The sequence below is a fragment of the Hypomesus transpacificus genome, chromosome 22 (assembly GCF_021917145.1).
Source record: "Hypomesus transpacificus isolate Combined female chromosome 22, fHypTra1, whole genome shotgun sequence".
Lineage (NCBI taxonomy): Eukaryota > Metazoa > Chordata > Actinopteri > Osmeriformes > Osmeridae > Hypomesus > Hypomesus transpacificus.
In genome coordinates, this window is record NC_061081.1 from 14,654,905 (window position 1) to 14,672,674 (window position 17,770).

A 17,770-nucleotide genomic window follows, 5' to 3' on the forward strand; every position below is an offset into this window, starting at 1 on the left:
CCTATCAAAGACGTGCAGACGATGACAACATGAGCTCCCAATAAACTGCCCCCTCTGGCTCCCTCTCAAACGTAGCAAATTAGAGCGGCAAGCAGTCGGTGTGTGTCTGTGTGTGTGTGTGCAGGCCACCCAGTTACAGTAAGAGCAGCCATCACTGCTTCAGGAAACAATATGGCTGCTCTGCTGGAAATGGGATGTATGTTGTCATCTACGTAGAGGCTATGGCTAGGGAGCCAGGAGATGGAGTGACAGCCTGTAATCTCTCGACTGTGGAGATGGTTTGGGTATGTGTTTGTAAGCTTGTGTATTTGAGTGTTTAGGGCTTTGTATGTGCGTGTAGGACTGTGTGTGTGTGTGTGTACCAGAAAGGTCAAGAGGTTACGGCCATAATGGACAAATGAGGTGGGACGCAAACCGCCTTGACCCCTGACCCCACTTAAGGAGATGTGTTCAGTACGAACCCCCAGATGGGCCTACGGGGCTGTTTCACATCAGCGGGGGTCTGGCTTGAGTGGTTTGATTCCTCCGTGCTCAGAATAACTCACACACACTCCTGGTGAGGAAAGAAACCAAGGTTGTGATTCTACATTTACATTTAGTCATTTAGCAGACGCTCTTATCCAGAGCATCTTACAGTAAGTACAGGGACATTCTCCCCGAGGCAAGTAGGGTGAAGTGCCTTGCCCAAGGACACAACGTCATTTCGCACAGCCAGGAATCGAACGGGCAACCTTCTGATTACTAGCCCGGTTCCCTAACCGCTCAGCCACCTGACTCCCTGATACTGGGTGTGTGTTTGTGTGACAGCACGTGTACTGTACTGTGCAGACTGTGTGTGTGGGTCTGTATGTGTGTGTCTAATGAGGTGTGTTTACTAAGTGACATCGTTTATTTGACTCTGTGAGGCCACTGGCGTTTGTTAACACCACATGCTGGTTTCCTTTGACTGCAGTCCCTGTAGTTCTTCTGCAGCCGTGAAAGGTCACGTTTCAACACCCTGCCAGCTCTCTACGCACTGTGACCCTCATGTACGTACATTTGCAAATGTAGCGTTATCAGTGCCGTGGCCAACCCGTAGACAGTGCACGCTGTGATACTTCAGCTTACGTCGCATTTACCAACCCTGCAGGTCATCGGGTAATCAGCACTTTTCTCCGCCCGCTATACCGTACATTGCGAGCATTTAAACGCGCAATTGAATGGGCCTCCTTCTTTCTTTCTATCAAGGATCAGCCACCAAATTCAAAACAGTGAAAACAAAGATTTAGTGATAACGAAGTTGATGTTCTTGTTCATGAGGTAACAGAGAATTTCAATATTATACAAGGCCGGAATTCCACTCCGACACAAAAACTGTAATATTGCATGTCTGCTTAATCTGTAACACCTAACGATTAAGTGTTCACGCTAATGAAACAGTGTGATCCTTGGAAGGGGGGGGCGGGGTGCTGTCGAAACATCTTAACTAGGGTGACGAAGGTACTCGCGCTGGCCCTGGGCAAGTTACATACCTCGTCTTGTGTGTGTGCACGTGTGTGTGTGCACGTGTGCGGGTGTGTGTGTGATATTTTTGTATAAAACACTCATTTCCTGTTACTTGAATCATTTAACTGTAACCCAAGCTCTTGTCTCAAGACAATCCTTCAAACGTGTCAACGTGAAACCGTATGACATTAAGCTGTTGTCACAGTATTGACATGTAGGAAATAATGTAGTTATGTATATTATTATTACTTAGTTTAAAGCAATGTTTACTTACTTAAAGAAAGAAAGATTTGCGGCCTCTGCAAATCCTACATGACCAAATCTGAAAGCGATATCAATCTACAGTCATTCTTCAGGAATGACAGAACAAGGTAACCGGGTGAAGGGGTTGTGTTGCCAGGCAGGTTCAAAGCTCTTCGTGTGGATCAGTCAAAGCCCCTGAGATCAGCGCTCCCGCACACCACAAAGCCTTCATCCCTTCATACCAGCACGAGGGCCGCCCGAGACCAGAGGGGTTCCCTCCCCCCTCCTCCCCCTCTGTCTTGGTGTGTATAGTCCCCCCTCCTCCCCCTCTGTCTCGGTGTGTATAGTCCCCCCTCCTCCCCCCTCTGGTCTCTCGCAGCAAGAGAGGCCGGGACAACGCCGACCCTGTCATTCCCCCTCTGTTGCCTTGCACCCTCCTCCAGGATGGAGCGATAGAGAGGTGGACACTCGAGGGGTTTATGTCCCAGAAGACAGGATAGTGAGGGAGGGAGGGAGGCAGGGAGGGAGGCAGGGAGAGAGGGAGGGAGAGGGGGAGGGGGAGGGGGAGGGGGAGGGGGAGGGGGAGGGGGGGGGAGGGAGGGAGGGAGGGAGGGAGGGAGGGAGGGAGGGAGGGAGGGAGGGAGGGAGAGGGAGGGAGGGAGGGAGGCAGGCAGGCAGGCAGGGAGGCAGGCAGGGAGGGAGCGAGGGAGCGAGGGAGGGTCAGTTTTAAGTGGGATGAAGGAAGGTTCTCCAGATGATTGACATGCTCGTGGGTGGAACCGTATTCCTGTCAGAATCCAGGAAGAGGCGTTGTACGACAGGGGCAGATGAGGCCCGATCATCAGATGAGATTTCAGCTGAGGGGCGGGTGCACTTGTTTCGGCATGTTTCAAAGGTCTGCCTTCGCAAAGGGAGGGGGAATAGAGGGGTGGGGATGGTGTGTGTAGGTTTAGTTATCTTTGTGGAAACTCACAGCTAGATAGGGTTCAACACCGTAAGACGTTAGGAAGGAGCCTGTACTGTCAGACTCTCTGCTTGGCTTTCCGCTGGTCCGCTGGTCCCTGGTCCGCTGGTCTGCTTTATCATCCTGTTGACATTTTCATTGTCTGTCTTTAGTGTCTCCAGTGACAGCCTCAAATCAGCCTTACTTGGCAAACCGATATTTTGCAAGGTTCGTGAAATATCAAATGTAGCCCAAATCCATCATAGTTTTGGAGGGACTCATCGGAGTGATATAACACTGGAAAACTTGTGACAAATATCCTCATATGACTTCATCCAGTCCCCCTTTGATTCAGCCGCACCGTCACCAAGGAATCCAGCTCATGTTTCATTATTTCTGCCATGTAACTGAATGGCTGGATCAGCTTTTCCATCTGGTTCCAGTGTGACAAAGTGAATGTGACTCGTACTGTATCTGAAGGCCTTTCATCTGGTTCAGTGTGTTTAACACTGATATAATCTTATCGATATTGAATGACGAGTTTTAATGTCTGGGAGAAACTGAGACACACAAACAAAAGAACTTCTCCTTTGTCCATGAGCATGTGGCACATATTTGGATTTAGACCCGGCGTTTTCACCAGACTGCAGCAGATATTTGGATATTCCGATACCCACACTGATATTCCGATATTTTGATCGATATCGCGATATTGGTTACATAACATTCCGTGTTCACAAATTTGAGCTCTGTTATCTCTAGGTTTAATTCTACTCTTTGACTCTAGCACCTTGGTTTACCCAGTCATCATACCTGCAGGACACACACCTGCAGAACACACACCTGTTGTTGTGGAAAGATCCGTCTTGGTTGAGGCCATGTTGCTGTGGTCTGTGGTTGGCATGGCTATGTTGTTGTTATTAGATCACAGGGTCATATCGCTGCCCCGTTGCTGCTGTTACCGTTGTTACAGTAACAGCAGCAACGTGTCTGAGCGTGGCGGTAACGACGGGATGGAAAAGACTCACCAACGCCAAAATATTTGCCTCTTTGGAGAAAAAAAACACCCTGCTATGCAAGGGAAAATATTTGGTCACAATCACAAATTCCCCTCTATCACAAAATCACTCTCCCGAGGTGCTGTTAAACAATGACTGTGCAGATGGCTGATTAGACATGGAGTGATAGAGAGAGATAGAGAGAGAGGGCTAGATATAGATAGAGAATACATGACACAGACAGCTGTGTTTATCTCTTAATCGTTTGTTTTCCACAACTCATATAGACAGAAATGTGAAGGCTGAAGATACACAGAGACACTCTGTCATTCTGGAGGCGACTGTCTCAATATGTTTCCAAAAGCTCAGGCTTCCAGTCAGAGTCACGTAAAATCCCTGGGGAAAGAGAGGAATAAGCTCTAATTGAGATTTGGACAGCATGGTTTTATTTGACTTCATAAGCAGAACCCAAATGTTTTCCATCATGTCTGCTCAGCATTTCAACAAAACTCAGAATTGCACAATGCTGTTGAATGCATTTCATTTTAATAAGAATACATTTTCGTGGAAAACTGCCCTTTACGGGTGACAGGGTGGGTGATAGTTAAACTGCCCTCAACCACTGTCTCAAAAACGCTGATTTAGACGCTGATCAGGATCTTATGAGCGGAAATAGAAATGATATCTTAAGTTGACTGGAAGAGAGATAAACTATAATATACTATAGTAGACTATAACTAAGTATCTCTCTGGTCTCTCCAGGTGTAACTAAGTATCTCTCTGGTCTCTCCAGGTGTAACTAAGTATCTCTCTGGTCTCTCCAGGTGTAACCAAGTATCTGTCTGGTCTCTCCAGGTGTAACTAAGTATCTCTCTGGTCGCTCCAGGTGTAACCAAGTACCTGTCTGGTCTCTCCAGGTGTAACTAAGTACCTGTCTGGTCTCTCCAGGTGTAACTAAGTACCTGTCTGGTCTCTCCAGGTGTAACTAAGTACCTGTCTGGTCTCTCCAGGTGTAACTAAGTACCTGTCTGGTCTCTCCAGGTGTAACTAAGTACCTGTCTGCTCTCTCCAGGTGTAACTAAGTACCTGTCTAGTCTCTCCAGGTGTAACTAAGTACCTGTCTGCTCTCTCCAGGTGTACCCATGCAGCAGTGATAAGGAGTGCAGTGTGGGGAGCTACTGCCACAGCCCTCAGCAGGCTCCATCACGCTGCCTCGCGTGTCGCAGGAGGAAGAGGCGTTGTCATAGAGACGCCATGTGCTGCCCCGGCAACCGTTGCAGCAACTGTAAGTTTATCCCAATATGTTTCTCATATCTCTCTCTTATCTCTCAGTATCGGAATGTAAATGATCTGACAGGATGACTAGAGGATCACAGAGATAAACACAAGCATGTCAATCACAGACCAGAACGGCTTTGGGGCTAGGTGAGAAGACAAGCTATGTCGTGGTTGTTTGAATGAAGTCAGTGTTCAACCTGCACTACCCCAACCCAGGTTCACAAACAAACATCTTGAGTTGACTTGGAGAACCTCATCGGGAGGACCTGCACCACAGGTTCTTGTGTTCTCCTGTCCTCTCTTTAAAGGTTCCACATGTGGAACCTTTAAGAGGTTCCTCTTTGAGGTTCCTCTTGCCACGCTTTTCTCCCGGTCACATGGAGAACTTATGGAGGCTTGTCACGCTTGACGTGTTCTGGTTTCCAGTCCAGGGAAATACAACCACTAACCCTGATTAAACACATGCTTCCACGACTCTGATATACAGGCTGCTAAGCCTCTTATAATACCTTAAATGGGCGTTCTGGACCCTGGTACGAAAACAGAATTAACTTGCTTAAGAATGACTCTTAGGCGTGCAGATTGATAAATAACCGACAGTGATCCTTGACCCCACGAGCTAGGCTCGCTCTGGGTTCAAACGCAGTCGGTCTCCAGGTCGTTTTCTCCGTGGTGCTCCTTAAGGGTCTCTGTCTGAGCGATGAGCTGCAGACAGACATGGAGAGAGAGAGCGTTAATGAAAGCAGCATGTCTGCAGCTGAACAGACCCATGGAGCTGTGCTGCGGTGACAGGAGATGATCCAGGACGCGACCTGAGGAGAGCGAGTCAGCGGGTCTCTGGTGTTCTTATGATGGCAGGATCGTAGGACCGTAAGCTCACAGACAGTAAAAGGTTGTTTGGGATTGATGAATGAGATACCTCTTTGAACTTGACGTGTCTTGGTAGTCTGTGACTCCTGGAATGGACAGTCTAATATAGGCAAAAGGAAAATGAGATTACTTGGCTTGAGCTTTCTAATAAAAACTAGCCATTATGGTTTACAGTTCTAAATGATGATTCAGGTCAAATGGAGGTTAATCAAGAGAGGACATTATTAATAATATATTCATTTAGTAGAGAATTGTATCCAAAGCAACAGACAAGCAGGGATTTGAACCTGCAACCTCTTGATGGGCAGTCAATTGCTTCACCACTAAGCTATAGGAAGTTGGTTGTGGTGATGTTGTGTAAACTTCTAAATGTCTTGGTCGTATTGTCTTGGTTGGTTTGCTGGCGTTTAACCCTCTCCTCGCTCCTTTGCTTCTCCAGACATCTGTGTTCCCATATCGGAGAGCATGCTCTCTCCTCACCTCTCAGACTTGGACGAACACAACAAGCTTTCCACCAAAGACCCGGGCTGGAAGAAGGGCGGGAAGGGACACGCCAAACACTCTCTCAAAGGTAAGGAGGAGACCGTCTTTCCCATCTACAATCTTGGAGACCTAGGTGTTCTTGAGGTAAATTTGATTCGATGTTAGCACTTCTGGAACACGGTTGGACTGGGTGGTGTCATGTTCATGGCTAAATCAAGTTAACCTGCGGGAACTTAGGTGGTTACTCCAACGACCATGTTTCTGTGAATGTGTGCCTAGCAACACCAGCTGCAATCACTTGAAATCAATCTGTTAGACTTCCTGTTGACGTACAGAGAGGTTATTATAATGAGGTGTTTTCAAGGAAAGGCTATTTACTTTAGTTTGTGTTTGGACTGGTTCACCTCAGAATGTCTCACTTCTCTGCTGTGGAACCTTAAATGCTCATTATCAGAAAAGGGGAGAGAGAGAAAAGAGAGGGAGAGAGAGAACACAACACAGAATGCAGCAAATCGTCAAGGCTTAGCGGAACTAACCGGAAGTCGTTGATTGGATCTCATTTCGAAACGTTCCCTTTTGACAGGAAATGGCGGTTTCGCCAGCCATGCACGGGAAACCGCTGGTTTGTGTGTCGGTTGAAGCCGCTGGCAACCAGGGAACTACGCATTCGGACTTGTTTCACAGCAAACTCGCATGACTAAATAACATGTCCAATAAATATTTGTAGTACTAATTATGTCTTTGAAGGGGTAATACGAATATCCTGCCATGTGTATCAGGTTCTACCTCAGAGGGGTTAACTTGGTTAATAAACCAGGAAATGGGTTTCCTCAAAATGAAGAATGTCTAAAGACTGTTTCAGTCCTTTAGCGTAGTGTAATTTGAAGTGAAGAAAAACAAAAGATGGAGTTGAGCTGTTTGGGATGGAAGCCATAACGCTGTAATGGACTGTGATTGAGCATTTCCTTTGCTTCAGTTGTTGGGAACTGCCTCAAATGCGAAAAAAAAGAACCTGTTCCTCATATGCTTCCCTCCCCCCAGGCCATGAAGGAGACCCTTGCCTGCGTTCGGCCGACTGCTCCGAGGGCTACTGTTGTGCCCGGCACTTCTGGACCAAGATCTGCAAGCCGGTGCTGCGTCAGGGGGAGGTATGCACCAGGCAGAGGAAGAAAGGCTCCCACGGTCTGGAGATCTTCCAGCGCTGCGACTGCGCCCGGGGCCTCGCCTGCAAGGTGTGGAAGGACGCCACCTCCTCTTCCAAGTCCCGCCTCCACATGTGCCAGAAAATGTGACGGGGGAGGGAGGAAGGGGGGGAGACGAGGAAGGGAGGAAGGGAGGATGGGGAGGAGGGGGTGGGGTGTGGGAGGCGAAGGGAGGAGGGGGGACTGGGGGGAGGGAGGTGTGAAGGGGAAAAGGAAGAAGTCCCATCTAAGCTAAGACTGGTGGAAGTGGGGAGAGATGGGAGGATGGAAGGAGTGGAGGAGAGAGGAGGGAGACACTGAGGGCCTCCACCTTGCGAGTGAGGAAGGTTCTGAGAATGTTGTAGATGTTCCTTTTTTATTGTTTGTTTGTACTTCTAGAAAGCAGCTTCTTTCAAACCTTCTCAGAACCTTCAGGGATCCGTGTTCCTTTAGCTCAGAGAAGTCAAACCCAAGGTGGAGAACCACAATCACATCCAGGATAACCTTTTTCAGGCCTCATCTTAAGAGCAGGAACAGAAGTTAGGTTAGATGCACTTGTGAAAATAAGCCATACAGAATGCCTATATGTAACCCAGTTGAGTTTGGTGGACAGATTCCTCATTTCAAATACACCATTGCTAGTTCCTTTGTAGGATTCGTTTGTTCATTTCATGTGTTCTTGTTTTGGCACATACAGTTCCTTCTACTTTCACAAATCAATCAGTTCTGGATTCAGATCTATGGTCTGTTGCGTCTCCCCACTACGTTTTTAAAAAGCGACGGTCAGTCGTTTGATCTGGAAAACGTGTCGCAGACGTGGAGTTCGACGTTAGCAGCCGTAAGCACCAGATCTGTGTCAAAGACTGTCAAAACTCTTGAGGTGTGCTTGATTGAGCTTGCCCAGTGCTGCGAAACTAACTCTGCCCCCGAAAAAGGGCAGAAGTCCAGAGTTGAATCAAATGCACCTCAGAAAACACTTTCAAGTTCCTGATCCATTTGATGTAGTTGGTGTTTTTGACCCAGGTCTGGTTATCAAAGCGTGTGCTGTTCCACGAAGACTGCAGGGCCAGAACTGAGAACAGACACAGAGCCGACTCTGTAACCCAACACTTAACCACATCCACATGATTCCGAACCATGGGTAGGATCCAAATATTATATTGAACACATATCGGGTTGATCTAGTCGTACAGTAATTACTTATGAATGAAAATTTGTGGAAAAATTACTGTAATTGGGAAAACACACCCAACTAATTTGTATGCCTTCATCTTAAGTTTAAAATCTGTGTTCAACTGGAAACGTCATCATGAAATGTTATTTCATGTAACATGATTTCCATTTTCAGTTTTCTACTGGAAACCCGCTCCTCGTTTTATCTCATAATCGTTGATCAATTCATACTCAAAGCAATAACGTGCACTTTGTTTTTTTCTTTCGTTCAATTTTGTTCTCGAAGCTCCATTTACTTATTGTTTTGTAATCATTTAAAATCATCAATAAGCTCTTATATTGTAAATAACTTGGAAACAATTGAAAGTGTATTTAAAAAAAATGATGTATATCATGTACATACAGAAATAAACATAAGAATGCCTTTAATGTATCAAGAGAATGACTAGGTGAGACGCTAGACAAGGTGATAAACCAGAGAGATCCAGAGGGAGGCCAGTCGGGTTCAGGGGTTGAAAGCCTTCAGTACATTGCGTTAGGCTTGGGGGAAAGTAATTAGTTAGCGTTGAATGATAACAAGTCATGTAGCTGCAGCATATTGGAGGCTAGTTCATGTTAGGTTTTGTATCCCTCTCCAGCTGTTTAAGCTGTCAAGATGGAATCAGGAAGTATATCTAATAAAACAATGCTGTTTGTTAATATTATTGTTTGCTGGTATTTCGTGTGTATTTACAAGGATGAATGAATAAAAGAATGTATTTTGTATCACTGCCGACTGGCAACATGATTATTATCAATACCTGAGAATGCATGGGGTTTCAGCATGATATTGATATCCATTTCCATCGGATTTGTAATCTATATTAATATGATATAAAGTCAACTCTTTAGTAGTTATGTTTGTTCAAGCGTTTCAATATACAAATATAAGGGTTTCATTGAAGCTCCATAAACGACCACAAGCTAATTCATTTTAAACAACCCTGGAATGTCCGCCTGAAAAAGCGTCAAATCCGAGCATGCGTCTCAACTGTCAGACTGTAAGATTGTCTTTGAAAGAAAGCTAAACAAACACTAAAATACTATAGAGTAAAAAAAAAATCACGTTGGGTCGTTATGCTGACCACTTCTGAAGGAATGGAAACAACGAGGTAATCCTTCGCTGTTTGTATACGAGACTCACAGATGACTGGAAACCTCAAACTTAACATTTGGAGTGCTAAGGCAATTTGATGTTTCTGGTTTGTGTTAGAAGACAAATTCGATATTTGGCATCTAAATAATGTAGAGTTAGTTTGTCCATTGTGTTAGACAAGGATTTTTACTTAACAGACAGGGTCTAATATCTGTACCGTACTAGTAGGCTACTAACGTTAGCCTATATTTTGATTTCAGATATAGCCTACTTTCATTCAGTTAGTGCGAAGCAACAAGTCTTGAGTTCAAATTCATTTGCCAGTAGTAATAGTAATAATAATAGACCCATATCAGTTGGCTTTTAGCTCAACAGAACCCCATATTTAGAAAAACTTTGATATTATTTTCTTACATTTCCTTAAGTTATTAAAAACTTTTACTGACTCTGTGTCCGTTCCTGAAGCAGTCCAGTAAATGTGCTCACCAGATGCTGGGTAACCTTGACAACACATCAGTCCTTTCCGGAACGTTCTAGAATGAGTAAGCTGGTTTTTCAGTGATTCAGCAGAAGCAATGCCTTCTCGGTTTCAAATGTACAGACGTACAACACATTATGTAACGTAATTTGACTAAGGTTAGTGTTAGGGCAAGGTTAAAAAAAATCGTAAATTGTGATTCCGTATTATTTTAATCAAATGTAACGTTTTAAGTAAACTATAAAGTAAATACACTTTCCCCTAACCTGGCTTTGAGACCAAACACACCTTAACTGCAGTGTAGCTGTTAGGGAAAGGATAATTGTGTTTTTAAAAGAATGTCACGCACCACATGATCATAAACACTTTTCGTTGTGAAAAGGAATTGTAATGGGCTACGTATCCATGGACACCGTTCTGCCTGTAAGTAGATCAGAATAGTTAGAGCAAAGAAGCAATTAGTGCAACATACTAAGACCTATTCTCAATCATTTGCAATCAAGTTTTTATAGATATTTTACAACCATCTTGTTTCAGGTGGTGAGAGACCCAGTAAATCATTTTCTCACTTTCCTTGACAGTACAAAGGGAAAGCTGTAATAATGAGATCCTAACTCCACTTTTCTCTCCAGTTCACAAAGTAACACGCTTCATCCAGCAAGTCTCCAGACATCATATTCTGTATTTTTCATGTGTTTCTGATCTAAAATAATGACTCTGGTTTACCTTTGTTTGGATAAGGTTTCTGTGCTCTAAGAACGCTGGCTCCTCTCCTGGAGGGTCATTCTCCCCTCACTGTGCCAGAGTTTACCCAGAGACACAGGGAGGGGGACTGGGGAGAGAGGGAGAGAGAAAGGGAGAGGGAGGGAGAGGAGAGAAAGACAGACAGATTGAGAGAGACAGATTGAGAGAGACAGAGAGAGAGAGAGAGACCGAGAAAGACAGAGAGAGAGGGAGAGAGAGAGACAGAGAGAGAGAGGGGGAGGGAGAGAGAGGGGAGAGAGAGGGAGAGAAAGAGTGAGAGACAGAAAGAGAGACACAGAAAAAGAGAGCGAGGGAGAGAGAGAGAGGGAGGACGGGGACACCAGAGAGACGTCAGGTCTCCATGGAAAGAACGAGCCGTTGGCAGAACAGCACCAGACAGCAGTCATCCCCGTCGCCACGGCACCCTCCCCGTTGCCACGGCCACCTCCCAGTTGCCACGGCCACCCACAGTCTCAGAGTGTCAGCGCCGCCTCCTAATGAGCCGATGACGAACCTCCTGCCCAGTCCACACTTTCCAGGATCTGTCAGCAGAAAAGACGGAGGAAAAAACACCCATAGACAAAGCGAAGAAGACAGGTGGAGGAGTGCCCACAGGCAGGGTGGGTGTATAGATAGGCTGGGTATATAGACAGGGTGGGTGTATAGATAGGCTAGTTATATAGACAGGGTGGGTGTATATATAGGCTGGATGTATAGACAGGGTGGGTGTACAGATAGGCTGGGTTTATAGACAGGGTGGGTGTATAGATAGGCTGGGTATATAGACAGGGTGGGTGTATATATAGGCTGGATATATAGACAGGGTGGGTGTACAGATAGGCTGGGTTTATAGACAGGGTGGGTGTATAGATAGGCTAGGTATATAGACAGGGTGGGTGTATAGATAGGCTGGGTATATAGACAGGGTGGGTGTATAGATAGGCTAGGTATATAGACAGGGTGGGTGTATAGATAGGCTGGGTTTATAGACAGGGTGGGTGTATAGATAGGCTGGGTTTATAGACAGGGTGGGTGTATAGATAGGCTAGGTATATAGACAGGGTGGGTGTATAGATAGGCTGGGTATATAGGCAACTGTCAGGGCCCTCTACATTCTAAAACTATATATTTTAAAGGTAATCTGTTCTAATTTTATTTTATCAATTCATAATTTGAATTTAATCTAAATACAATGTTTCTAAAATAAACCCTTCAATCATGCCTATTCAGTTTGTGTTGGAATGTCAAGAGTTAAATAAAAAAAATCCCCTTTTGTCACCGTCAGAATTTTGCTGCCTCCGTTGTTGGGAGGAAAATGCTATGCAGCTCTTTGATTGGTGGTTCAGCTATGAATTTACAGATGGCCGATTAAGTAATGAAATACTAATTTCAACTGACAGTAAAATTGACCAATCATATCTTCCTTCTAAATGGGTGGACTTTCTTATCTCTAACTTTTTGACAAGTTCCGCCTGCTGCGGTCAACGCGATCACAAGCTAATAAACTAGCTAATGTAGCTAGTTAACTTGTTCGTCCACTTGACAATGGAAGCCGTGAGTAACGTTCCCGCTGGTAAGGAGGACATTGTTTCACAATTCTTATATGCGCCGTTTTCAAAGTTAACTTTCAATGATAAGTTGGAGTTATTCGGCAAAGGAAGACCTACACCAGAACTTAATTTATGTAGGAAAATGGACTTCGTTTTCAAGTAAAGATCATCGAAGGTAGGCTATGTCATTTAAAAACGTTTTGGCCGCCGTGCCAACTGATTTTATTCCGGGCCTCCGCAGCTACTGCTTTGTAGCACTAGCCTAGCATCTGTTGGCTAAATTAACCAACACAACGTCATTATGCATAATTACCGTAAATAGTGCCCAAAGCGCTGGCTCAAATAGGCCTAGTGCCTAATGACCAACACAATTTTATGTAGGCCTAATGCTATGTGCGTGCCAAAGTTAAAGAGTCACGGAGAGAGACTGGGTATTTAGACAGGCTGGGTATTTAGACAGGCTGGGTATTTAGACAGGCTGGGTATTTAGACAGGCTGGGTATTTAGACATGCTGGTTGTATAGACAGGCTGGGCGTACAGACAGACTGGGTGTACAAACAGGCTGGGTGTATAGACAGACTGGGTATATAGTCAGGCTGGGTGTATAGACAGGCTGGGTGTACAAACAGGCTGGGTGTATAGACAGACTCGGTGTATAGACAGACTGGGTGTATTGACAGACTTGGTGTATAGACAGGCTGGGTGTATAGACAGGCGGGTATATAGACAGGCTGGGTGTATAGACAGGCTGGGTGTATTCAGGGTGGCTCTGTAGATAGAAACAGGCTGGCTGCCTGTTTTGCACGCCAGAACAAAATATTTGGCGGTTGTTTGATTCTGATTCTGCGTTGGCTGCAGTTACAAAGCTGTTCAGAGTGTCCCTTCACATTCAGATGATTTTTTGGGAGGGTATTTTATTCAGTAAATGTTTTGTTTGAAGCAGTGCAAATACAAAAAAAAACTTGTAGGTCTTTTTCATAGATCTTTTTAAAAGTACCTTTTTTTATTTTGTTGTTGCAAAATACTTTACGCATAGTCAAAGCATGTAACCATAGCGCGTGTGATGATAACTGTGTTTATGTTTTTACATTTACGACATCAAGGATTTATGACATTAATTCTATTTAAAACTCATTTTGCAGCACAATATATTCATCTTGTTCGAAACGTTCAGTCAACTTGATGGCTAGGGGTTATGAAGTGATGCACAGTCCACAGAGGTTGCAGTGAGAATCATTCTAATCCTTCTGATTCAGTATCATTGCTCAAAAACTTACTATAGAGACAAAGTGGGGGTGTAGAGGTATGGAGGAGGGGGGTGTGGGGGTGTAGAGGTATGGAGGAGGGGGGGTGTGGGGGTGTAGAGGTATGGAGGAGGGGGGTGTGGGGGTGTAGAGGTATGGAAGAGGGGGGGGGGGTGTAGAGGTATGGAGGAGGGGGGTGTTGGGGTGTAGAGGTATGGAGGAGGGGGGGGGGGGGGTGTAGAGGTATGGAGGAGGGGGGTGTGGGGGTGTAGAGGTATGGAGGAGGGGGGTGTTGGGGGTGTAGAGGTATGGAGGAGGGGGGTGTGGGGGTGTAGAGGTATGGAGGAGGGGGGTGTTGGGGGTGTAGAGGTATGGAGGAGGGGGGTGTGGGGGTGTAGAGGTATGGAGGAGGGGGGTGTGGGGGTGTAGAGGTATGGAGGAGGGGGGGTGTGAGGGTGTAGAGGTGTGGAAGAGGGGGGTGTTGGGGTGTAGAGGTATGGAGGATGGGTGTGTTGGGGTGTAGAGGTATGGAGGAGGGGGGTGTTGGGGTGTAGAGGTATGGAGGAGGGGGGTGTGGTGGTGTAGAGGTATGGAGGAGGGGGGGTGTGGGGGTGGAGAGGTATGGAGGAAGGGGGTGTGAGGGTGTAGAGGTATGGAGGAGGGGGGGTGTAGAGGTATGGAGGAGGGGGGTGTGAGGGTGTAGAGGTATGGAGGAGGGGGGTGTGAGGGTGTAGAGGTATGGAGGAGGGGGGGTGTAGAGGTATGGAGGAAGGGGGGTGAGGGTGTAGAGGTATGGAGGAGGGGGGGTGTAGAGGTATGGAGGAAGGGGGGTGAGGGTGTAGAGGTATGGAGGAGTGTGACACAGTCCCCTCTAAACTCACCTGGGAAGAAAAGCACATTGTTACCTTCAGACAAAGACCTGCCAGTGTCCTGCTCCTCCCTGAGTCAGGCCTGTCAGCTGGGCAAGCCACAGGGAGGGGGAGTGACTCCTACACCAACCCACTCCCAGCTCTCTCTCTGTCTGGCTTGGTCTGGACCTGTGCACAGTGCACCATTGGCTACTGGGAGAGGAGAGTTTGTCATGAGTGATTTCATAGGCCAGTGGGAGAGGAGAGTTAGTCCAGAGGGATTTCACAATAGGGTCTGGAGTTACTTGGTGAAGTCCATATGTAACCAGTTTGAATTGGTGAAACTCACTCAAGTATGTAAGAGGCCACCCGCGTCATTGAATAGCTAGTATTTCTTTGGCGTAGCTGGTAGTGGTGGCGCTTGGGAAGTCAGAGATGGCGTGTTCGATCCTTGGTGAAGGATGGACACGGTCCGGAAAACTCTGACGGAACTTGCAAGACCACCACTGTTACATACTCATCACACATACACACAAGACTACTTACATTTACATTTATGCATTTAGCAGACGCTTTTATCCAAAGCGACTTCCAAGACAGAGCTTTACAAAAGAGCATAGGTCACTGATCATAACAACGAGGTAGTCTCAAACATTGCAAGCAGCCAAAACATGAAGCATACATTGTGAAAAAACTAAACAAGTGCCAAAGGGAAGACCCATAAGAGCATGCAGTTATACAAGTTACAAATGAAAACAACATGAACCACAAAAAAGTACAGGACTGTACCTGTAGAAGTACAAACAGTAAAAATGTTCACAGCGAGTACAAGACTTAACTTCGTTATAACTAACCTATAAGAGCAACAAGTCACTCAATAAGAGTCATTGTGATCCTGGAGGAAACTAACATCAGGTCCAGCCAAGCATTCCTAAGTGCCGTTGTACTCCCGGAACAAGTGCGCTTGAGCCTTTTCTTGAAGGTGGGGAGACAGTCAGTGTCCCTGATGGAGGTGGGGAGCTGGTTCCACCATTGGGGGGCCAGGCAGGAGAAGAGCTTGTGTTGGGACGAGGCGGTCTTGAGCGGTGGGACCACCAGGCGGTTGTAAGGTGTAACACACAAGGTGTAAGGCTGCAGGAGAGACTTGATGTAGTCGGGTGCAGTCCGGTTCACTGCTCGGAAGGTCAGTACCAGGGTCTTGAATCTGATACGGGCGTTGATGGGTAGCCAGTGAAGAGAGATGAGGAGCGGGGTAACATGGGAGCGTCTGGGTAGATTGTAGACCAGGCGGGCCGCTGCGTTCTGAATCCTCTGAAGAGGGCGGGTTGCACATGCGGGGAGACCAGCGAGCAGCGAGTTGCAGTAGTCCAACTTGGAGAGGACCAGTGCTTGGACTTGCAGCTGGGTGGAGTGCTCAGACAGGTATCTCCTGATCTTCCGGATGTTGTAGAGGGTGAATCTACAAGACCGGGAGACTGCAGCAATGTGGGCCGTGAGGGAGAGCTTGTCATCCATGGTAACCCCAAGGTTCCTGGCAGAGGATGAAGGGGTCACTGTCGCAGATCCCAGGATGATTGACAGATCATGGGAGATGGAGGGTTTAGCCGGGCTGGAGGTGGTGCTCGGTCATCCAGGCGGAGATGTCTGTGAGGCAGGCCTCAATCCTAGCTGAGATCCCCGGATCAGTCGGGGGGAACGACAGGTACAGCTGCGTGTCGTCAGCGTAGCAGTGGTAGGAAAAGCCATGGGAGATGATGATTGGTCCAAGTGAGGTGGTGTACAGAGAGAAGAGGAGGGGGCCAAGGACGGAGCCCTGTGGGACACCAGTGGAGAGCTGGCGAGGGCCTGACAGTTTGCCTCCCCAGGAGACCTGGTAGGATCTTCCCGACAGGTAGGATGAGATCCACTGGAGTGCCGTGCCAGTGATGCCCATCTCAGAAAGTCTGGAGAGCAGAATCTGGTGGTTAACCGTGTCAAACGCTGCAGAAAGGTCCAGCAGAATGATGACGGATGACCTGGAAGCCGCTCTGGCAGACTGGAGGGCAGTGGTGACTGAAAGAAGGGCAGTCTCTGTGGAGTGTCTTTTTGTATTTGCAATAAAAAAGAAAAGAAAAGGTTGTCATGGGCAACTGTCTGAGTGAAATGATAAGTGTGCTTGTGGATGGGCTGGCGTTCTCAGGTTTCAGGGTCTGGAGGAGGAGAAGCTGATGGATGTTCAGATCCACCTGGATCAACACATCCAGGGCGTAGGGTTTCTGTTCAGACACTGCCCTGCACCTCAGCATCTTTATCATCCTAATCACATTCACACCTGTTACACGATCTCGCTCAAACACACACACACAAACACACAAACTTCTCTCAAACATCTGGCTGCTTGGGGTTTTTCCTTCCGCCACACGCACACACACATTCTCTGCACCAAGCTGTATCGATTTTATAGAAGCACAAATGCATGCGAGGAAGTTCCATGTGTTTGATCTACAACTACCCCATCAACTCCTCAGGAAGAAGATAGAGAACAAAGAGTTCCTGCCAAATGAACATGGAAGTCATTAAGCTGGAAGAATGACCACCCTGGTGTACACTCTCAAATCAAGAAAAACAACAATTCCAGGATTCTGTTATTTAGTTGTTTTTGTTTGGCTGTTTTGATTATGTCTTCAAACAAAACCAAAGAGAGTTTGGTGAGTCACACATGCATCAGGGTTTGTGATTATACTGATTGGTGATTGGTCACGTTTCCTCACTGTGGCTTATCTCTGTGTCAGGAGGGTGTGGAGACCCAAACCTTACTCCTCTCACTCTCCTCCCCCTCCTCACTCCCCCCTCTCACTCTCCTCACCCCCTCTCACTCTCCTCACCCCCCTCTCACTCTCCTCACCCTCCTCTCATATGGCCTGTGAAAGCCTCGACAGAGATGTCGGGGTGTGGTGTCATGGAAACGGGAGCATCGGGGTGTGGTGTCATGGAAACGGGAGCGTCGGGGTGTGGTGTGTGGAGCTCCATGCTGCGCCAGGCATCAGGGCAGCATGAGAGGCTGTACAGGCAGGAATCCATCGCTGCTGTCGGAGTGTGTATAAATTATATGTATATATATTTTTAGTTTTTTATAC

The 17,770-nt window shown here is 46.7% G+C and overlaps 1 protein-coding gene across 1 annotated transcript in view; it reads left to right on the forward strand.

The window, feature by feature from the left end:
* The window catches only part of dkk2 (dickkopf WNT signaling pathway inhibitor 2), an 8,612-nt gene extending 981 nt beyond the window's left edge, over positions 1 to 7,631 (forward strand). The window contains exons 2-4 of the mRNA XM_047045375.1: positions 4,784 to 4,954; positions 6,257 to 6,388; positions 7,342 to 7,631. Of these exons, the coding sequence (XP_046901331.1) occupies positions 4,784 to 4,954; positions 6,257 to 6,388; positions 7,342 to 7,592 (554 nt within the window). The 3' untranslated portion in view covers positions 7,593 to 7,631. The remainder of the gene's footprint in view (positions 1 to 4,783; positions 4,955 to 6,256; positions 6,389 to 7,341) is intronic.
* Positions 7,632 to 17,770: the final 10,139 nt, after the last annotated feature.